The 23,519-nt window shown below is 48.5% G+C and overlaps 1 protein-coding gene across 2 annotated transcripts in view; it reads left to right on the plus strand.

Annotated features, from left to right (window-relative positions):
• The window catches only part of AXL (AXL receptor tyrosine kinase), an 81,212-nt gene that overhangs the window by 42,088 nt on the left and 15,605 nt on the right, over positions 1-23,519 (plus strand). The window contains exons 5-13 of one of the 2 annotated variants that reach the window (XM_083626962.1): positions 887-967; positions 2,686-2,801; positions 4,484-4,679; positions 6,266-6,405; positions 6,536-6,680; positions 7,462-7,485; positions 15,975-16,104; positions 16,272-16,363; positions 17,853-17,948. In XM_083626962.1, coding sequence (XP_083483088.1) covers positions 887-967; positions 2,686-2,801; positions 4,484-4,679; positions 6,266-6,405; positions 6,536-6,680; positions 7,462-7,485; positions 15,975-16,104; positions 16,272-16,363; positions 17,853-17,948 — 1,020 coding nt within the window. Of the gene's footprint in view, positions 1-886; positions 968-2,685; positions 2,802-4,483; positions 4,680-6,265; positions 6,406-6,535; positions 6,702-7,461; positions 7,486-15,974; positions 16,105-16,271; positions 16,364-17,852; positions 17,949-23,519 lie in introns of both variants that reach the window. The other variant, XM_083626963.1, reaches the window with a different exon arrangement.

Consider the following 23,519-nt stretch of genomic DNA (forward strand, 5'->3'; position numbering starts at 1 on the left):
TTTATTGACACGGGATTAAATAATTATTCTGAATAATAATGTATGCCTTGTGCGCGGGGACTTTGGGCAAAGGTGTATTTTATCCTTTTGATAAAATATTATTAATAATAAAAGCGTTGCAGGGTTTTTTGGGGGGGGTTGATTTCACATGCTGGAAATCTGTAATAACAGCCCAGAAAACCCCCCAGTCTCATTTCCCTGATTTTTATTTGCCTGTAATTTGAAACTGGAGAGAGTGGGGAGGGGGTGAGTTTGAGGTGCTGTTGTACATTACTCTCGAGAAGTCCACAGTGTGCTCTTGAGAAGTACCCAGAATGTCATGCTAGGTGTGGAATATATGAGTTTATTCTGGGGCTCAAATAACAGGAGAGGAGGTCTTGCCTTGGTGGATTTTATTAAGGGACCTCAACACACAAATGGTACTACCACCTCTACCTCCCTCCATAGTTTGAGCATGGGCTTGCTCTTCCTGTTCCCCTATAATTTATCTGGTTAACAACTCAGTCTCCTTTCCAGGTCTGTAAAATGGGAAGATTAGCTACTTTACAGGGATGCTGGATTTGCAAGGCAAAAACTGAGAGGTCCTGAGTACTGCCTTGTGGAGTAGAGGGTGAGACTTGGGCCTGGGAGAGAGAGATTTAAGTCTCCGCTCAGTCTTAAATTCACCTGGCAACCTAGGTTATAAATAATGAACATGCAGCGCTCTGTAAGCTGGGAGCGCAAATGACTTCACAAAAACACTGCGAAGATTCATGAGCTTAGGAACGTAAAATCGCCTTAGACCTAAAACCGGAACAGATATGCTAATAATCATTGCGTTTTAAAACAAGGCTGCTGTGGATACTGACTAAATATATCTACTTTTGTGCCTCCTTTCGTCTCTCAGGTCTGAATCACAGCGCATCATTCTCATGCGAGGCCCACAACGATAAGGGGGTGGGCACATCTCGGACTGCAAAGGTGACAGGTGAGAGGATAAGTTGTGGGGTGCATTCCTAGAGCAAACGGAGACCTTTGCCAAGGCCGCAGCACAACTGCTTTAGGTACACTGTGAGGGTGAAGCTAAATGCATATTTGGATTTAACATGGAAGTTTTGAACAATGCAAACACTGTCAGCTGGTGTGTGTGATAATTAATGGGATCTGTGCAGACACAGAGGGGAAGTTCCTCCCCCTGCTGCAATTCTGGAGGAAAACCCCATTTACGAAGCTAGGTTTTTTTGCTTAGGGAGAATTCCTCTCAGTGAATATACTCGCTTCAGTGCAGGAATGTTCATCAGGACCATAGGAGAGGAGGAAAGGGAAGGTGTCCACACACACACACACACACACACACACACACACACACACCCTACACCTTCTCTGATCCTGTTAAGTAGCATTCCCCTTCCGCAGCTGATGCAATTTACATTTTTAAAAACCCGGACTTCAAATGCAAATATACAACACAAAGATCCTTTTTTAACTTGGCAAGTTGCCCTGAGTTTATAGGAGGAGCGCATGCTACTTTCAGATTGCAGATTTGGATCATTACTGACACACACACACACACACACACACCAAAATTCCCTGCAAGTAGAAAACTAGCATGTTGAGCATAAGGCTTAAGATGAAACCTTTATCCTAGAAATGCTAGCTTTCCATTGGCAGGGATTCCTTGGCATGCGTTTCGAAAGGTAGCTGGCGCAATAAATGTGCTTCGTGTAATTGCCCGAGTATTCTTTTTTAAATAAAGTTTTATTGATCTGCAATATATAACAATTACCAAAAAGAGAGAGAGAGAAAAGATGCAAAAACAAAACCCCAACTCGTCCCCCTCGTCCCTCTAGGAACAGATAAATTCAGTTAAGTTTGCCAAAGTCCAATCTGTGGTTTTGGTAGTTGCTGTTGTTCAGGGTTATCAGTAAAGTATTTTATAAACGGAATCCTTGTATTCTTGACAACTTCTGGATCACAGCAATGAACAAGCCCGTGAGAAGGAGCCTGTATCCTAATCACAAATACATAGGCCCCGCTGACCCCGCTGGAGTACAGGATCAGGTTTAAGGTGCTGGTTTTAACCTTTAAAGCCCTATACGGCCTAGGACCCTCGTACCTACGGGACCGCCTCTCCTGGTATGCCCCACAGAGGAACCTACGGTCTGCAAATAAAAACATCCTGAAGGTCCCAGGCCTCAGAGAGGTTAGGCTGGCCTCAACCAGAGCCAGGGCTTTTTCGGCCGTGGCCCCGATCTGGTGGAACGCTCTGTCACAAGAGACTAGGGCCCTGCGGGACCTGACATCTTTCCGCAGGGCCTGCAAGACAGAGTTGTTCCGTCAGACCTTTGGTCAGGGCCCAGTCTGACTCCCTCCTCTGGCAACCTGCACAGAATTTTGCTTAACGGTTGCCATTAATTTGATTTTAATTAATTTTTATAATGAAATGTTTTTAGAATGTTGGATTATTTGGTTGTTTGATTATTTGATTGTTGTTAGCCGCCCTGAGCCCGGCTTCGGCTGGGGAGGGCGGGATATAAATAAAATTTTTTATTATTATTATTATTATTATTATTATTATTATTATTATTATTATTACGTCTGAGTAAACATGCATAGGGCCACGCTCTAAAAACCCTCTTTTTGACTTTCCTCTGCATAAGCTCTTGTGGTATATCATCCACCTGCTCTCTTACATCTTCCCTCTAGTGGTACCTGGGCGGCCAAGCGCCTTATCCCTTCTGCATCGTAGCGACCACCACCTGGAAGTGACGTGGGAACCAGGACCGAGCGGGGCCTATGCTCTTGAGTTCTGCACCATCCAGGTAAGAAGGGAAGCCTTGAAGCCTGCCCAAGTTCCCTCGCCCAACTATTTTGAGGAAGGATGCCTCACTCGGCCACTTTCGCCCCTGCCCTTCGAGGGAATGCTTTTATTTTTAGGAGCCATTTCCTGGCCAGCTTCTGCTTCTCTCAAATGTCCAACCGGATGCCCTCATGACGTGTGACAAGCTCCCAGGAACAGGGAACTGAAAGAGCCTCGAAAAGGGATTGCAGAGGCCAGGAAACAAAACTGATAGCAAGGGGGCAGGGGGTTCAAATATGGGGCCATCCGTCCATCCCCTTCTAGGGCCTGAGGTGGCAGAGTGATCTGTACCAGTTTGGGGTTCGGGTGGGCGCAGGTTTTGAATGTTTTCTCCACATAAAACAAAGCAAACTGCTCAAGAGCAGAAGGCAGGTGCCTCTGAGACAAAAGTCCTCCGCGTTGTGTTAGTGAACTTTTATTATTTAATTGCATGTATTTATTCAAGTAGGGACATGGGTGGGTAAACCACAGAGCCTAGGACTTGCCGATGAGAAGGTCGGGGGTTCGAATCCCCATGACAGGGTGAGCTCCCGTTGCTGGGTCCCAGCTCCTGCCAACCTAGCAGTTCGAAAGCACGTCAAAGTGCAAGTAGATAAATAGGTACCACTCTGGCGGGAAGGTAAATGGCGTTTCCGTGCGCTGCTCTGGTTCGCCAGAAGCGGCTTAGTCATGCTGGCCGCATGACCCGGAAGCTGTACGCCGGCTCCCTTGGCCAATAAAGCGAGATGAGCGCCGCAACCCCAGAGTCGGCCATGACTGGACCTAATGGTCAGGGGTCCCTTTACCTTTACTTTACCTTTATTCAATTTGCTCAAGGTGGTGGCTCCTCTTCCTCACAACAGCCCTGTGAGGTAGGTGAGGTTGAGAGGCAGTGATTGGCCAAAAGACACCCAGTGAGCGTTATGGCCATGTGGGCATTCGAACCCTGGTCTCTCACATGTCCTAATGTAGGGTTGCCCTATGTTCGGCTCTTTCCAGACATGTCTGGGATTCCAATGACGAAATTAGTGTCTGGGGGGGAATTTTGGGAAATCGGCAAATCTTTTAAATTTCTCCAATGGAGGAGAGCTTCAACATGGAGCTTTAAAAAAGTGTGACGTGCCACCTGCACCGCAAAGTGGTACAGTCTGGAATTCCGCCGCAGAGATCGAGCCTTTGAGCCGATGTACACATTATGCAGTCGGCAAAAATCCTGGACTGTTCCACTGCAGAGGGGAGGGGGAGTTTTCTTTTCTTTTTTTAATTCTTCAATGTTGTTACACGGTCCAAGGAGGCTTCATATAGAATCACAGAATTGTATAGTTGGACGGTGTCCCAGAGGCAGGGGTGCCAACTTGAATAAAACATTGAGGAGGAGGGAGGTAAGCCCCGCCCCACAAAATCAGTCATGTTGTGCAGTGCACACACAATATTTGAATGGCAATGCCCATCAACTTTTTGGGGGGGGGGTTTAGCCCCCTAAAAAAAAAGGTGGGGTCCCCTAGGAGTCGGCTTCTATGCCCAGAGGGGCGTCTCATGCAAGACAGGAATCTCAGCTAGATTATTGTAGAGCATAATATGTTCCTAACTCCTGCCCCATCAACCCATCCCCGGCACAGGCTGCCTTGCCGTCCTCAAATCCTTACCCCTGCCCCTTTTCCCCAGGCTGTGCGCTCGGACGAGGACCTCAGCACCGTGTCGGACCGGGAACTCTATAACCAGAACCTCCACGTCCCCCCGTTCAGCCACACCCTGGATGGCTTGAGCCCCTTCACCACCTACCACGTGCGGGTGTCCTGTCGCTCCCGAGAGGGCAACTCCCCGTGGACCCACTGGGTTGCTATGGAAACCCTGGAAGGAGGTGAGCTTGAAATGGGAGTTGGGGGGGGGAGAGTAGGTGGTCGATCCTTCTGGGTTCTGCCTTGATCTCTCGGAGGAGAAGGGAAATCACAGAGGGGTTCTGCTTGAATGAGGAACCAGATGATGCTAGACTACAACTCCCATCAGCCTCCTGGCTGTAGGACATGCTAACTGGGCCTTATGGGAGTTGGGGTCCAAGCAACATCCGAAAGGCCACAGGTTGTCTCTGAACTTAGAGAGGGGCCAGCTTGGAAGCCAGGAAGATGGAGGGGGCCTAATGCATGGTTTAGAGCAGGGTTTTCCCAACCTTGGGTCTTCAAATGTTTTGGACTACAACTGCCATCATCCCTAGCTGGCAGGGATGATGGGAGTTCTAGTCCAGGGGTCAGCAACCTTTTTCAGCCGTGGGCCGGTCCACTGTCCCTCAGACCAAGTGGTGGGCTGGACTATATTTTTTGGGGGGAAATGAACAAATTCCTATGTCCCACAAATAACCCAGAGATGCATTTTAAATAAAAGCACACATTCTACTCATGTAAAAACACCAGGCAGATCCCACAAATAACCCAGATGTGGATTTTAAATAAAAGGACACATTCTACTCATGTGAAAACACGCTGATTCCCGGAGCATCTGCGAGCCAGATTGAGAAGGCAATTGGGCCGCATCCGGCCTCTGGGCCTTAGGTTGCCTACCCCTGTTGTAGTCCAAAAACCCAAGGTTGAGAAAGGCTGGTTTAGAGTCAGAGTTTCCCAGCTGTTTTTGGACTACAACTCCCATCACCCCTAGCTAGCAAGGCCAGTGGTCAGGGATGATGGGGACTTTAGTTCGAAAACAGCTGGAGACCCAAGGTTGGGAAACATTGGTTTAGAGAGTAACAGTGGTTCTCAAAGAATGTGGCATGCCACTGTGGCTTGGTGGGAGAGGAAAGCAGTTGTAGCTGGAAGATTCAAGGGCAATCAAAGAAACATTTAAACATTAGGATAGGATAGTACCAAAATGATTTCTCCACAACTTATTGTTCTGAACAGGGATTTTCAACTCGGACAAATATGAAAGATCAGAAAAGAGGACTGCTTTTTTTGTGTTCATGAGAGTTTCTCTCGAATTTGAACTGATAAAAATGAGATTACCTGGCAAAAGCAACCTCACCTCTCTCACTGAATTGCTATACACACTTAAAGTCCATGCATAAGAGGTTCATTTATCATTGTATTTTGGGAGTGATTCGCGTTCTTATGTAGCTGCTTTGTTTTATACTTTCCGGACGTCCCACAATCATATCATATATAATAGTTGTATTTTATGTTATAAATCAAACTCTGCTAGGAGTGTTTCTTTTTTGTTTTCCAATGCATTTCTTATCAATAGAAAAAAATTGGTGTGGCTCGAGCAAACAGTTATCTGAAAGTGTGGCTCAGAGGAAAATAAGTTTGAAAATAAGTGGTTTAGAAGCTTAGACAATGGTTGTTACCAGTCAAGTGGCTGAGACTGGGCTATAGCCGCTTGCCTGACGCCTCTTTGTGGCTAATGAGAAAGGGTCATGGCCGCAGTGTTTCCATTGTAACGTACACTTTTCCGCGGCAGTGCCCACCACTGCACCAGAGAACATCATGGCCACTCAGAATGGCACCTGCACCATCGTGCAGTGGCGAGAGCCGCGTGGCGTCATCAACGGGATCATACGCGGATACAAGCTGGTCTGTCAAAGCGGCGACTCGCCCGAGGTGAGCACCTCCTTTCTCAGGACTGGAGAGGGCACCCTCCCCATTGACTTCCCTGTAATTATCCTGAGCCATCACCCGCCATCTTCCTAATCCCCCGCCTGGCGTTTTCGCCACCCTCTCCCCCCACCAGGTGGTTGTGGACGTGGGGCTGACCAACGAGACTGTCTTGAACCTGAACAAAACAGTACACAATCTGACCGTCCGTGTCGCGGCCTACACACAAGCAGGAGATGGTCCCTGGAGCAAAGCCATCATGGTTTCAACTGGGGATGTCGGTAAGGAATACGAGATAATGTGTATTTATTTTTTTGGCGGGGGTGGGTGGGTTTCCCTCACAAGCTTTAGTGTTGTGGCAAATAACAGAAGCACAGGGAAAGGAGAGGGTGGGGGAAGTTACATAACAGCATAATTTGTTTCCTTGGATGCTGCCCAAGGGGTCGACTATGACTAACGTAGGATACGGTCCAAAGAGTTCAGACCCAGAATGATGAAACCGGTTAAGGGCTACTTGAAATAAATAAAGTTCCGTTTTCATAGCCAATTATTCCTGCATATCTTTCTAAGTGTATCATATGAGATATGGGGGAATCATTTGGCTGCCAAAAAAATAAGTTTTTTTTGTTTTGTTTTTAAAGTCCTTTCCTTAACTGTTCCCAACTGTTTCCCAACTCCTTGGTGGTTCTTCCAAAACGATCATTTGATCTCTCTTTTTGTTTTGTTTCATTCTTCTGGCCCAGCCTTCAGTTTCCTGCTTTCTAAGAATGGTTCTGTGTTGGGCAATTCCTGATCTCAGTCCTGGTTCTGATCTAGCAGGATCTCCTGCTTCTAATTTGTATCCCACTTCTTGTTACGATGGCTTCTGGCGCCTGGCGGAGTCACAGAAACTGAAGCTGGTTATAAAACAGGACCCGTGCTTTCTGCTTTAGGAGTTTTGATTCTCTTTGATGTCCCCAGAAAAACGGCCTGAGGCCCTGTTGGCGGAAGCTTGACGCTGACATTTGGTTTGGAGGGAGACCATATTCAAATAATTTATATATTGTTTTTTCTCTTTTACAGATGAACTACCGCAACCCCAGCCAGGTAAGAACAGTGCATAACACTCTACCCGCAACCTACAGAAATGATTTGGGATTTTGGGATGGGCAGCATCGGGGAATGAGAGGCGGTGCCGTTTCCTTCTAGAACATTCCAGAGAGCACTTTGTTCTGGAAATCTGCTTTCCTTCTTTCTTTCTCTTGGTGTTGGCTAATTTGATTATATTTTTTTTAAAAAAATCATTTTTATTAAGTTTTCCATTTTAACAATCCAATCAAATCACATTAAATATTCCAAATTATACATATACATATCAAATAATCCAAATATTCTGCCAAATTATAATTTTTTTGCTGGGACTTCCCATGCGTCAAGTTGGGGGGGCGGCTTTGATCATCTCTTATCTCTGCTGCTTTTGATAGTCATTTCTAATAGTTCCTTTAAAACTTCCTGTTGTTTTCCTTCTTTCACGGTCTTTGAGTTGTTTCCACAAGCGAGTTGAAGTAAAATGATGTGTTTCTGTGTGGATTTTATGTGTATGATACCCCCCTGTCCATGCAGCATCCCCTCACATGCTGGTATTTCTGCTGAATCAATCCAAAAATATTTTCCCTGCTGGCAGCCGCCATCTTCTCTCAGTTCCGATGAAATCAGTTCTAGGCGTCTGCTCATTAATTTTCCCAGGCCGGTTGCATCAAACATTAGTCTTTCCAGGGGAGATTTACCAAATCAGACTTGGAATGCAAATATAGTAACATATTAAAGGCTCGTCTCTAATTTGATTATATCTTGTTTTGTTTTGTTTTGTTTTGTTTTGTTTTGTTTTGTTTTGTTTTGTTTTGTTTTGTTTTGGCTTCTCTCTTGTGATATTAAGAATAAATTAAAACTTTGTTTTCTAAAAGTTCCCCAGTGTAGGCAATACCTCGTGACCAGGCTTGAGGGCGACATTGCTCTCCTTTTTCAAAATGGCTCCTCTAGGAGGAGAAGGAGCTGCAAGGGTTTGTGTGTTTTGTGACTATTGGCAGGGAGGAAGATGGGGACGTGGGGAAGACTGCATATTTGCTTTCCACCTGCATTCCCATTTTGATTAGGATATTTTCAATTTTTGTGACACAGACACACCTGCTTTGGCTGCAGGAAACATCTGAACAAAAGGATTGGAAAGGACCAAGCAGATAGTGCAGGGGATTCCTAAACTTTCCTAAAAGTTCAGTTCCAACTGGGATTTTTATTGAATTTGGTTACAATTTGTTTTCATGGAAATTTTATATTGAACTTTCGCCGGAAGATTCTCAAGGCCAAGTTTGACTGACAGAATCACACACTTCTTTCCAGTCCAAGACTGTGAACTGGATTAAGATTTTGGGATGTGGGGCAGTTGTTTTCAAATGTCACAGCCTGAAGTGGTGTAGGAAGTTGTCAGGGAACTGTCATCTGAGGCGAAGGAGGTGAAAGGGCTCATGGAGGGTGAGAGAGACCACTCAGCGGAGGAGGGGACCAGCAGGGGGAGAAGTGGAGTTACAAGGGAAAGTGAGTCGGAGGGAGGGCTCGGAGATACTTCAAGCGAGAACAGTGGAGAGGTTTCAGGACCTCCCGTAGGGACACCCACTCCTCGGCGGAAACTGTCATGCCGAGAGTTCAGAAGACGCGTTTCCGTTAAGGAGCTTTTATGCTGGAAGAAGTTCCGTAAACGCCCACTGTCCGATTCAACGAGCGATTGATGGAGCCATGCTTAAGGAGCTCCATCACAGACAGAGGTTTGGGAACTTAGCCAAACTCTGAGGGATCAGGATTTTACGCACAAGCAGCTCACCATCCCATCAAAGCAATCGGACAGTCCCTGAAAGCAGCTTGTGCAGAGAGGCATCATGAGCAACCCAGCCGGAGCCGGAGGAGCAGCAGGAGCTGGAGAAGGTCCGACTCTGGAAGAAAGGTACAGAGTTTTGGAACTCCAGCTAGCAATGCAAACGGCGAGGCTAGAAGAAAGGAGGGCGCAGGATGCAGAAAAGGCAAAAGGCGCTACACTAGCAAGAAAGATGCCAGGAATGGTGCAGAAGTTTGGGGGGGACCCCAGGAACTACCAAGCCTTTAGGACAGAGATGCAGTATGCTCTCGAACTGCAGTTTAACGACTTTCCCGATGAGGCATCGCAAGTGGCGTTTGTGATTGGCCATCTCGAAGGGGGGGCGAGAGACTGGGTCCGGCCCCTGATGGCAGGGAATAGTGACATGCTGAAGGACGCGAGGAAGTTTTTTCGCGCCATGGATTTGATGTTTTCCAGCGAGATTGAACAGGGACTGGTGCGCAGACAATTGATGGCTTGCAAACAGGGGGGCCGATCGGTTCGTGAGTACTGGACTGAGTTTACAATGTTGATACATAAATTGGGGTGGGACCTATCGGCGGAACCCATTCAAATGCTCTTTGAAGAGGGGCTTTCTTCGGCGGTGAAAGACGAACTTTCCCGGGCGCCCAGGGCGGAGTCTATGGACCAGCTGACCAAATCAGCGCTGACCATTGGAGCACGCCAGGAGGCAAGAGCCTTGGAGAAGCGGGAGGGGAAAGGAGAGCGTTGGAGGGATTTCCGCATTCCAGAGATTCCAGAACCCAGTTTCCCGCCCGGAGAGCCGATGGAAGTTGGAACAGTGCGCGCGCGCGCAGTTTCAAATCCCAGTGAAGGGAGGAAGAAGGAGGGAAAGAGCGCCAAGAAATGTTACCTCTGCCAGCAGCCAGGTCACTTTGCCAGAGTCTGCCCACAAAGAAAGGAATGGCAAGGGATGGCGGGAGCTGTTGGGGGGAAGGAGGAGGAAGTCCAGGAGCCAGTAAAAGCCAACGCCTGTCTGCCACTGTCAGGGCACTGCAGACAGGCCAAGGAGCAGTAAAAGTGCCCACTCCGGAACCTCCAAGACCAGCTCTAGTAATAGAGGTGCTGCTAGATCTGGCAAACGGATACCCACTAAAGACCAAGGCGCTGTTGGACTCAGGCAGCTCCTGTAATTTTATGAGCAAGGAGTTTGCAGCTGAACACCAGATACAGACACTCCCTTTAAGCAACCCCCTGCAGGTCACCACGATCGATGGGAGGGAGCTGTTGGGGGGAGAAGTTAGCCTACAGACCGTCCCAATGGTTATGAGGGTGGCAAGGCACACTGAAAGGATAGCGTTCAATGTAGCCACCCTGGGAGGGGCGCCAGTCATTTTGGGAATGAGCTGGCTAGCGTTGCATGACCCGCTAGTGGGCTGGCATCAGAGAGTGGTCTCCTTTGGGTCAGCACATTGCCTGGAACACTGCAAAGAGGGAAAGGTGCCAGAAGGGGCAAAAGCCTCCCTAGCAGGGATGGAAGTAGCGGACAAAGGGAAGGTGCCCAAACAATACGCTGACCTGAGCAAGGTCTTCAGCGAAAGGGAAGCAGATAAACTACCACCGCATAGAGACTTTGACTGCCAAATTAACCTGGTCCCTGGGGCCCAGCTCCCCGTGGGCAAGCTGTACGCCATGTCAGACAGGGAAATGCAGGAGTTGAGGGAGTTTATTGACAAAAACCTGAAGAGAGGTTTCATCAGAGAGTCCAGAGCGGTGGGGGGCAGCCCAGTGTTTTTTGTGGACAAAAAAAACACGGATAAACCGAGATTGATCGTGGACTACCGGCGGCTAAATGCCGTGTCAGAACCAGTGACTTTCCCCATGCCCAGGATTGATGACATTTTGACCAGGGTGAGGAAGGGAAAGATATTCACGAAACTGGACCTGAGAGGAGCGTACAACCTGATACGAATAAAGAAGGGGGATGAATGGAAGACAACGATGTTCACCCCCCTAGGGGCTTTCGAATATCTCGTTATGCCCTTTGGATTACAAGCAGGCTCCGCCTGTTTTCAATCGCTCATGAACCATGTACTGGGACCTTTGCTCTACAAGAATTGCGTGGCCTTCCTCGATGACGTGCTGATATATTCAGAGAATGAGGAGCAGCATGTAAAGGATGTCAGGGAAGTGCTGAGCCAGCTGCAAGCAAACCAGTTGTGGGTGAAATTGGAGAAGTGTCAGTTCCACGCCAAGGAGGTGGAATTCCTGGGGTACCGCTTATCAGACAAGGGATTAGCCATGGATCCAGGCAAGGTACAGGCGGTGCTGGAATGGAAGACACCGAAAACGAAAAAAGATGTGCAAAGGTTCTTAGGGTTTGGGAACTTTTACCGTAAATTCATCAAGAACTTTGCCCACTTAACGGCTCCCATCACGGACTGTCTAAGCAGCAAGAAGAAATTCGTTTGGATGGCGGAGGCGGAGCACGCTTTTGAGGAATTGAAAAAGGCATTCGCTTCGGAAGAACAGCTCCTGCATGTGGATTTACAAAAACCCATGAGAGTGGAAACTGATGCCTCAGACCGGGCGGTGGGGGCGGTGCTGCTTCAGCCAGGGAGCAATAAGTCGGAATGGAGACCGTGTGCCTTCTTTTCGCGTAAGCTGAACAAATCCGAGAGGAATTACACGGTATATGACCGAGAACTACTCGCCATTCACGAAGCGTTCCGGAGATGGAGACACTTACTAATTGGCGCACAGCATAAGGTGCAAGTGTGTACGGACCACAAGAATTTGGAGTATTGGAGAACGGCACGAGTGCTCAACCAACGACAAGTGAGATGGGCCCAGGAGTTCTCCAAATTCCATTTTGAAATCTGCTATGTGCCAGGTCCAGAAAACATCAGAGCGGACGCTCTCTCTCGCAAACCTGAATATTTGGAGGGGGAGGGAGCGCCAGAAGAGAGACATATTATCCCAGAGGACCACTGGGTGTGTGGTGCGGCCTGGGTGGGGCAAAGAGAACTGGTAGAGGGAACGGTAAATGATGAGTACGCCCAGGAGAAGCTCAGAGGTTTAAGGAGAGAGGGAGAAGACCCCGGAGGTTTTGAAGAAAGAAACGGGGCATTGTATTACAAAGGGGCGCTATATATACCCGAAGGGGAATTGAGGGGGAGAGTACTCAAACAGCTGCACGACAATCCCACAGCGGGGCATTTTGGGCAACACAAGACCATGTGGTTGGTGACCAGGGAGTTTTGGTGGCCCAAGGTGAGGGAGGATGTACGGGAGGATGTGAGAAGGTGTGACCAATGCCAGAGAGCCAAAGGAGAAAGGCGGGCACCAGCGGGGTTATTAGAACCGTTACCCACACCAGAACGATCGTGGGAGGCGGTGTCGATAGATTTTATGACTGATCTGCCCAAATCCCAGGGGAAAACCGCCATACTAGTCGTAGTAGACCAGTTAACTAAGATGGGTCACTTTGTAGCTTGCTCACATGCAGTCACGGCGGAAGAGACAGCAAAATTGTTTGTAGAACATATTTTTAGGCTGCATGGCGCCCCCTTGAGGCTGGTTTCCGACAGAGGGAAACAGTTCACGTCCAGATTCTGGAGGAAGCTTATGAGCTTGTTGCACGTAGAGGTCAACTTTTCGACTGCCAGGCACCCTGAGACCAATGGGCAGGCGGAGAGGGCAAACGGTATCCTTCAACAATACCTGAGGTGTTATGTCAATGACAGAGAAAACGATTGGGTCGAAAAGTTGGCACTAGCGGAATTTGCTTACAATAATGCAGAGAATGTGTCCACAGGGATGAGCCCCTTTTTGGCTAATTATGGGTGCCACCCCAGGGCGTTTCCAGGGGAAGGAGGAGAGAGATGGAGTGTTCCGGCCGCTGAACTTTTTGTAGAAGAAATGGAAGCGATCCATCGTCAACTCCAACACAACTTAGAAAGGGCCAAAGAAGAATATAAGAGGCAGGCAGACAAGAGCAGAAGGGAAGGTGAAACAATTAGGGTGGGGAGTCGGGTCTGGCTATCAACCCAAGGGTTGCCGTTCAAGGGGAGTTGCAAGAAATTGAGACCCAAAAGATTGGGACCATTTGAGGTCATCCAACAGGTCAACCCAGTGGCTTTCAGACTCCGGTTACCGAACCACATGAAACTGCACCCAGTATTCCACAGGTCATTACTGTCACCATACAGGGGGGAAGGTGAAGGGGTGTCCACACGGGGGCCAGCCATAGAAGAAAGGGAAAGCCGCAACTATGTGGCGGAAATCATCGACTCCAGGTGGAAGGGTAATCAGGTGGAGTATTTGGTCGCGTGGGAAGGGGAACCGGAGTCGGAAAACACCTGGGTGAAGGCAGAGGAGGTCCATGACGAGGTCTTGATCGAAACGTTCCACCAAAGGTTCCCCAGGAAACCTCAGACAGTAGCGAGGTTCCGGAGGGAGTACTTTGGCACCACCGACGATGAGGAGGAACTGGAGGGATTCAGGGAATCGGAGTTGGAAGGGGGTACAGACTCCGAGGAGGAGGGGTACTTGGAAACCGGGAACAGCAAAAGGTGGAGGGAAGTGTTCGAAACTTCGGAAGATGAGGGAGGTTCCTTCAGGGGTTTTGCTCCCTCGCCTCCCGCAGAGGAGGGGAGGGAAGGGGGTGAAGGGGGCCCTAGAGGGGAGGTGGATGTCAGGGAACTGTCATCTGAGGCGAAGGAGGTGAAAGGGCTCATGGAGGGTGAGAGAGACCACTCAGCGGAGGAGGGGACCAGCAGGGGGAGAAGTGGAGTTACAAGGGAAAGTGAGTCGGAGGGAGGGCTCGGAGATACTTCAAGCGAGAACAGTGGAGAGGTTTCAGGACCTCCCGTAGGGACACCCACTCCTCGGCGGAAACTGTCACGCCGAGAGTCCAGAAGACGCGTTTCCGTTAAGGAGCTTTTATGCTGGAAGAAGTTCCGTAAACGCCCACTGTCCGATTCAACGAGCGATTGATGGAGCCATGCTTAAGGAGCTCCATCACAGACAGAGGTTTGGGAACTTAGCCAAACTCTGAGGGATCAGGATTTTACGCACAAGCAGCTCACCATCCCATCACAGAAGTGTTGGTTTCTAACAGGGTGAATTTTATTTAAATCACTAGTCAGTAAGACTTCATTTAAATCATTATTATTTTTTACAGAAAGACTCATTCTTGCTGGTATAATCTTAATATTTACAACCAGATGAAGGTTTCGGTTTTGGAATAATAAATTTTCAGAGTAGTTTTTATAGTTATATCAAAAATTACTGATTTGGTTATACTACTAATAATACATTGACAGATAATTATGAAATTATTGTGAGGTTTAATAAGTTAACTGTTTATATTTGGACAACTTTTCTGCTGTACTTAATTGGAAAGAGAAAAATCATTTCCTTAATAACAATTTAAACAATTTTCTTAACTAAAACAATAACATTATAGCACATGTATCCATGTTTGTTAACTGATGTTTGTTAACTGACGATTTAAAAACACAAAACAAAAAAACCTTAGACTGAGTTTTAGCACACATGAAAAACTTAAATCCTTATTTCCTGATGAATAGCCTTTGGACTACAATGCAACTTAAATAGAAAACTATCTTTAGAAAGATTTTTCCTCCAAAAGCATTTTATTTTAAAAATCCAATTTTAATTTTAAAAAATCTGATTTAAAAAAAAAAAATCATTGATTTTTATCCATCCTGGTTTCTAAGGAGAACTCGTCCGGCTGCCAAAAAACTAGGAGATCCCCTCATCTTCCCCTCAGCATCGTACTTGGTCCCAGATTCGGTCAATGGATTCTCTCCTCTGTTCTTCCAGTTTAAACAGTAACAGGGGCTGCCTACTGACCGTACACTTAAAGCACATTGCCCTCCACTCCAAAGAATCCTGGGAAATGTAGTTTGTTTAGGGTGCTTGCAGTAAACTACAATTCCCAGGATTCTCTGGGGAAAACTTAGGTGCTTTAAATGTATGTCGTGTGCACAGCTGAGGCAGGGAAAGGTATGTGGGAATGTTCAGGGAGGCAGGAGAGGATATATTGTTTATTAATATCCTTCCTAACTTGCGCTAGCAAGTTCCTTTACTTAGCAGAGTTTTACATTCCCCTTTTAATGCACAGCAGGTAGCTGGTTGCAGGCTTGTGTAAGCCTCTCAATACCATACAATTCAGTATTGAATTGTGTGTTCCTGGTAAGTTCCCTTTTTATCCCTCTTAAAAGAATAAACACACAACAATCTTATTGAGAGTCGATAAAAGAAGTTTACTCACAGCACCATCAGTTCACAGTTGGATCCCTGAAGGCAGACTTAGTTACAAAGTATGTGGAGCTGTCCCATATGGGGATAATCCCAGTGTCCTCTGTTGGCTGGAAACCACCAGAGCATCTCTAGCTAAAAACTGCTCCAACAATGGAAGAAGGCAAAGAGAGAGTGCTGTGTGCCTTGTCCTTTTGTTACCTGGACAGGTAAGGTCACACCCACCTCTAGTCACATTCAAAGGAAGTATGTCCCAGCCCAGGAGGAAACAGGAAGTTTTCGACTGGCTGGACCAAACATTCCCCCGCATGTCCACTCTAGGAAAACAAGGAATGTTGCACTTGACTTCTACTTATGTATCACATCCCGCAAGGCGATGCGCTGGATGGCCAACCGGAATGGCTCCTCCCATTGACCCCTATTCCTCTTTCCTTCTCTGTAGTAGAAACCACCGCCCCTGCCTTCTCCTGGCACTGGTGGTACGTGGTAATTGCCATAGCCACGGCCGCCGCTGCCGCCGCCTTCATAATCATCTTCCTGGCACGGATGAGGAGGAAGGAAACCCGCTATGGGTAAGTGGAGAACGGATACCTGCCATGGATGCTTTCGTTGAGATTTCTGCATTGCAGTGGGTTGGACTAGATGACCACTGAGGGCCCCATCTCACCATTCTGTGACACCGGTTCCGGTAGCTTCTCCTCTTTCACTGTCTGTTTCTCTCCTCCTGCCCGTTCTGCAGGGAGGCGTTTGAACCCAGCATGGAGCAGGGAGAGCTGGTGGTCCACTACCGAGTCCGCAAATCCTACAGCCGCCGGACCACCGAAGCCACTTGTGAGTGTCATGGAAGGAGTGAGTCCGCCTTTCCCAACTACCCAGCATGCATTGCGCCCAAACCTTGTGGTCCAGGATCCAACAAGGAATGCTCCCACCTCCACCACAGTTGTAGGTTATTCCCAATATACAGACACCATCTGATGCTCTTTTTTCGACAGACGTCAGCCATTGTCTCCTTAATTTGGTGGTTCTGCCTGCCTTCTTCCCGTCTTTTGCCTCAGTCATGGCCGCTGCTCCTTGAAGGCTCCTTAACGCAGGGCGCTTTGGCTCTGCAACGGTTTGATATTAAAACCTGCTTTCGACAACATTTGGAGAAGCAGGACAGAGGCATTACTGCCCATTATTATTTCTGGGTTGAGCCCAATATTCTGGGTTGAGCCCAAGTCGTTTTGCTGCATCCTGATGACACCCATGCCACTGCTGTGACCGCTACAAATCCCGCCCCCTCCTGCCCCTACCGTCACCCCTGCGCTGCCACAGCATCATGGGCGAAAGTCCAGCAGGGCTGGCGATGGAGAGGACGATGAGGCGGCCAGATCTGCTGCCTGAGGCAAATGGCTTCACCTCGCCTCACTGAAGGGCCGCTCTAAAAGCGAGCTCAGGTAGAGAGTGCCGATGGATTTGAATGAAAATCAGGGCCGCTGTGAAAGAAGAGGAAGGTACAGTCATGCCTTGGGTTACAGCCGCTTCAGGTTGCGTCTTTTCGGATTGCGGACCGTCGAAACCCAGAAGTACCGGAACAGGTTACTTCTGGGTTTCAGGGGTCTGCATGCGTAGAAGCGCTAAATTGCACTTTGCGCATGCATAGAAGCGCTGAATCGCAACCCGCACGTGCGCAGACGTGGGTTGCGAACGTGCATCCTGCACGGATCACGTTTGCAACCCGAGCGTCCACTGTATCTGCATACTCGGGAGAATGCCAAGGTTTACAAAATACGAAAGATTTAACAGGCCCAAAACAGCCCTATGAAGATTTTTTGTGTGTTCAGTAACCACAGAATGGAACATCTCCACTGGAAAAGAAAACTTAGACACCTGGCAAGGGGAGGTGAGAGCAAGAAGGGATGGCCTTTCTGGTTTGGAAAACTCTTGTTTTGCTGGCTCAGAAGTGAGAGGAATGACCTGAGCTGAAAGAGCTTAAATAGGGCTCCCAGACAATCAGAAAATTAGGCTGGAAGCCACAAAGGACCTGTGAAATGCTCTCAGCAACAGCGGATGAAAATGGCTGGTGCATCTTGGCTGGCCTATTGGTTGAGGTTTCTTTGAAGGCTTGAAGGACCCTGGCTCTTGTTTTTCGAAGGGCCAAACAACTAACCACCCCAGCCCTTCTCCAACTACATTTAGAAATCAGGCCGCCTTCCCTATCCTCCCCTGTTTAAACCCTGCATCTCGGTCTGTGACAGAGACCTGGAGGTGTGGGCCCCATGATGGCCGTGTGCATAATGTGCTGTGACCCTCTCTCTCTTTTTTCCTTTTCTTGTGACAGTGAACAGCCTGGGCATTAGCGAGGAGCTGAAGGAGAAGCTGCGAGACGTCATGATAGATCGCCACAAGGTGGCCCTGGGGAAAACCCTCGGTGAAGGTACATTAACCTGGTCAACTGGCACTTTTCCCAAGATGGAGGCTTCTCCAGAGTGAGGCGTAGGTGGGGACAGACATCAGGCCAAGTGGGATCCTATCGGAATGGTTAATAACAAGCCAAGGGCCATAGGCAGCCAACCAGAGCCAACAATCATCTGAGTGATGACTATGTGGGCCGCCATTTTGAACACTACTTAGGCCAGAGGTCGGCAAGGTTTACCTTGCCTGAGCCAGTTCACTCCCGTGGAGATCGCTCTGTGGGCCAGATCGTGTCTGCGCAGACGTGATTTCTGGCGTCTGCGCAGATGTGATTTCCAGTGTTTGCACATGCGCGGACGCGATTTCTGGTGCCGCGGAAGCGAATCCCCGCTCCGCGCTGTGCCGGTTCAGCACAGTGCGTGGGGACTCACTAAGTGGGTGGCTGTGCTGGTCCCGTGGGTTAACCGTGAGGCGAGGTTTGAGTCCAGTCCGAGGTCGAGGGTGCAGTATGGAGGCAGTCCATCAAAGCTGAAGCTGGGTCCAAGGCAGGGAGTCGGGTGAGGTCAGGAGCTCCGGCAGGACAGTGTTCAGGCAGGAACTGGCTACCAACAATGTTGCTTCCGCAACCTGGGACTGGGGCTGGCTGGCTTTTATCTGCCCTGAGGCATGGGGCAACCCCGGTCCACAGGTGACTCGCCTCTCCTGGCCTGGAGGCGAGCACTCCTCCTGCGGGAACTTAGTTCCCTCCGCCTCTCTGTCCTGAGCCTCTGCAGCTCAGGAGAGGCTGTAGGGTTACCAGACCCAGAGGCAACCTCAGCTTCCTCTGACGGGGCTGAGAGTGGAGCACCTGCAGGCAATGGGTCCTCCATCAGCTCAGGAGCCAGAGCAGACTCAGCTGGTGCCTGCACCTGAGGATCCAGCACAGGTGAGGACCCTTCAGGCTCATGCCCCAGCCCTGGCCCAGCGGGTTCTGGAGGTGAGGACTCCTGTGCAGGCTGGGTTTCCTCAGGTTCAGCCTCTGAGTCCGAATCCCAGGCCATCACACTGGCACTTTTTCTAAGATGGAGGCTTCTCCTGAGTGAGGCGTGGGTGGGGAGAGACCTCAGGCCAAGTGGGATCCTATTGGAATGGTCAACAACAAGCCAAGGGCCATAGGCAGCCAACCAGAGTCAACAATCATCTGAGTGATGACTATGTGGGCCACCATTTTGAACACTACTTGCCCTTAGGCCAGGGGTTGGCAAGGTTTACCTTGCCTGAGCCAGTTCACTCCCATGGAGATCGCTCTGTGGGCTGGATCGCGTCTGAGCAGTTGTGATTTCTGGCGTCTGTGCAGATGTGATTTCCAGTGTTTGCACATGCGCAGACGTGATTGCAAATGCCGCGGAAGCGAGTCTCCACTCCGCGCTGAGCCGGTTCAGCATAGCGCGCAAGGACTCACCAAGCGGGTGGCTCAGTTCAGGGGCCTTCCAAAACGAAGTATGCTTTCACTTACAAGTTTTAGTAAGGCAGCACATTAAATAATTATTGAGAAATTAATTTTAGAAAACAAGCTAAATTTTACAGTTTGTGTAGTTACCAATAAAAGCAAATAGAAAACAGAGATAAATGCAAACAGCTATGCTTATTCTAATCTGTCTCCCTAGCCGGGCCAATAATTATCCATTTGCACCCTTCACTTCAGCTTCTAGGTCCTTTTGGAGTCTTTTCCTTTCAGCTGCAATGCCCACTGTGCTCTCCTAACATTTTCTGCATTCCTAAAGCGTTTCATCTCTTTTTCTTTCTTTCCGTGCTCAAGCTCCAAACTCCACAACTAACTCTTCTACTTCTCCAATAAACTATGCTGTTTTCTAGCTTGTGTACAGTATTTTCATTTCCCTTTCCAACCTTTAAGCCAATCTGAAGGAAAAGAGAATTAAAATTAATTTTCTATTTCCCTTTGAGTTCCAGATGCCTAGGCTGAACTTTTGACCCTTCTGTGCAAAACATTGCCTTGTACTTTTGACCCTCAAACATTTCACTATTCTGTGCAAGAGAGCTTCTAAAACGAAAAACAATTTTATATCAACCAGCTGAATACAAAATAGCAGGACGCTTTCAGGGGAGGAGAGGGTCAAAAGTGTCCTGTTCCCATCCTGTTGGTGTTAGCACTCCAGTTTCGAGGAAAAGGATGTGTGTCATGGCCCTAGACTAGGACTTAGGGGCTTATAAACCACTGAGCTTCTTGGACTTGCTGATTGGAAGATCGGTGGTTCAAATCCATGCAACGGGTTAGCTCCCATTGCTTTCTCCCAGTTTCTGCCAACTTAGCAGTTCGAAAACACACCAGTGCAAGTAGATAAATAGATACCACTGAGGCGGGAAGGTAAACAGCACTTCCATGTGCTCTGGCACTCATCACAGTGTCCTATTGCGCCAGAAGCAGTTTAGTCATGCTGGCCACATGACCCGGAAAGCTGTCTGTGGACAAATGCCGGCTACCTCGGCCTGAAAGCGAGATGAACACCACACCCCATAGTCGCCTTTGACTGGACTTAACTGTTCAAGGGTACTTTACCTTTACACTTAACTTTCCTCTGCTCTTTTCAAGTATGGTCCGTGCTTTAAAACCTCGTTTTCAAGCACCTTCCTTTTTGCTCCAGATACTTCCCTGCAAAAACCCGCTCTTTAAAGCTCAGTTGGAGCAAACGTCGGTCTGCAGAAAACCCAAATTGACATTTGCTCCAATTGAGCTTTATGGAGCAGGTTTTCGCAGGGAAATCTCCGGGCCAAAAAAATAAACAACACTCAGACGCAGAGTGTTAAAGCACGGACCTTTGCCTGGAAAGAGTGGGGCATAAAGTAAATGTGGATAAGTCCTTATTGGTGGCACAGGGCTCTGGCAACTGGAGCTTAGAGGAGATGGATCCATGTCCCAGTCTGTCCCATGTGGATCAGCAGACACCAGCGCCTGCCTCTTCTCCCTTCAGCCCTAAGGAGACACTTCTGCTGCTCTACTAGGGTTTCAGAAACTTGGGTCTCCAGCTGTTGTGGGACTCCAATCACCCCTAGCTAGCAGGGCCAGTGGTGATGATGGGAACTGTAGTCCCAAAACAGCTAGAGACCCAAGTTGGGAGACCTTGTGCCAGACTCTGGTAGCCAATCACAGGCCACTCAGGGGATCAAGAGAGCTTTCAGGGGAGATCCTTTCAACTGGAAATCCCGTTACCTTGAAGGAGCCAGCCAAAGGTGCTAGCTGGTCAAGTGGCTGCATTCATGGGGTCTGGGACTACTTAACTACCGTATTTTTCGCCCTATAGGACGCACTTTTTCCCCTCCAAAAATGAAGGGGAAATGTGTGTGCGTCCTATGGGGCGAATGCAGGCTTTCGCTGAAGCCTGGAGAGCGAGAGGGGTCGGTGCGCACCAACCCCTCTCGCTCTCCAGGCTTCGGGCAGATATCTGCAAGCCTGGGGAGACTGGTGGGAGTTCCCGCCGGTCTCCCCAGGCTTGCGGATAGCAGCCTGCATCCCGAAGCCTGGGGCGCGCTGAGCAGCGCCCCCGAGCTTCGGGCAGATATCCGCAAGCCTGGGGAGACCGGCGGGAGTTCCCGCCGGGCTCCCAAGGCTTGCGGATAGCAGCCTGTTCTGGGGTCGGGGGAAGCTCGGGCTTCCCCCGCCCCAGCCCCACGCCTGGGGGGGGGAAAATAATTTTTTTTCTTTATTTCCCCCCCAAAAAAACTAGGTGCGCCCTATAGGGCGAAAAATACGGTATGTAACAAAACCCAGCTATTTGCCCCAGGACTTTGAGGCTTAAGAGTGCTCTCTGTGGTCCTGAAACCTTTTGAAGTGCTGGCTTTTGCCTTGCCTTACCCCTGTCATGCTGTCTTGTCTGCCTGCCTGGGGAACCAGGAAGTACTTAGATGTCCTTGCTTGAACCACCAGCTCTTTTTTGGGGGGTGCATCTCCACAGATCATGACACTATGCGCAATTGCACACATGTTCACGTGAGGAACAAATCACTGGTGTGTGGGCTGGGAGGTGGAACTTCAGACGAGGAGGGGAAAGTTGGGAAAGTTTGAGAAAAGCTGAGAAAGGCCCAAGATTTCATGGAAAAGGTAAGGCCTGAACAAAATAAGAATTGAGAGATGACACATCCCACAAACCTAAGAGAGGCAAAAAAGTGGAACCGCCTCAGAAATGGACTTCCCTGTTTCGGATGTCTCTTCCTTCAGAAGTCTGAGAACCCAGCTCAGGAGACGTGTTCTGTATATATAAGAATATGTTAACCCATAAGGCACAACCTTTAAAAATTTTTTAAAATAACACAAATTTTGAAAAGCCATTACCAGGCCAAAGAAAAGCCCACATCCCAGTGACTTATCTAGTAATAATTTGAAATTCTATGCGTTTACTGGGAATGTTCAATGATTCTATGCCAACCACTGGAATTTCTCACAGAATACAAGGACGCTTTGAATTCGTTAATTCCTAAACTCGTTTCTTTAGAGCAGGAAATAAAAGCTCTGGGTCACAAACAGGAATTGGAAGGCAGGGCGATGTAGGGGAAGCGAAGCAGAAATTCATCTGAGCTCCAGAACCTGTTTCCCAATTCCAAATCATATGATATGAAAACAATTACCAGGACTATCGTTAGGAGTTGTTGTTTTTTATCACTGGATAACCCTGGAAGATTCTCATTCATCTAGGACAATGCGGGGATTCTTCTTGGTCGAAGGACAAAGGAAATCAACTGCTGCATGAGGGACAAGGACAAACTCCCTTGTTTCCTTTCCTGATTAAACGTCAAGGCCTTGTTTCTAACGTAGCCAGGATAATCATTAACATATAACATCAAGTGCAGGACGAACAGCCCAGAAGCGCTTCGGCCTAGTTTTCTTGCTGCAGAAACGCCGAAGGACGGAGGGCTGTTTTGCTCATTTGGGTCGGAGTACTGGCAAAGTTTCTGCCTCAGCTCCGCAAAAAAGTTTCCTCTAAGCGCAGCTGGGATTAGTTTGGAAGCATATGGAAAGCAGAGATGGAAAGGTCCCTGGCTATGGCACATATGTTCCCCCTTGAACATTTCCACCCTGTGCCTCTCTCTTTTTTGTGGCTGCCCTTTTTCTGGAAACGGGGAGGGCGGGAACTTGACTTGCACAGCTTCAGAGGAAGCAGGCTTAACACAGAGCCAGGCCGCTGGTCCATCTCACTTAGCATTGTCTGCACAGACCGGCAGCAGCTCATCGGCATTTCAAGCGGGATTTAACCTGGGACCTTCTGCTTGAAAAGCAGATGCTATAATAATAATAATAATAATAATAATAATAATAATAATAATAATAATATATTATTTATACGCCGCCTATCTGGCTGGGTTTCCCCAGCCACTCTGGGTGGCTTCCAGCACATAGCTGTCAACTTTCAGATTTGAAAACGAGGGATCAGCAGCCTCGAAAATAAGGGATCAGCAGCCTCACCTGTCCCAGGGACAGTCTACGGGATATCTAACAATCCGGGATAGCAGCGGGAAACGGCGCTGGAATAAGGGAATTTCCCTCCCAAAAAAGGGAAGGTTGACAGCTATGTTCCAGCAAAATATTAAAATACAATAATTC

The sequence above is a fragment of the Podarcis filfolensis genome, assembly GCF_964270895.1.
Source record: "Podarcis filfolensis genome assembly, chromosome: 8".
NCBI lineage: Eukaryota > Metazoa > Chordata > Lepidosauria > Squamata > Lacertidae > Podarcis > Podarcis filfolensis.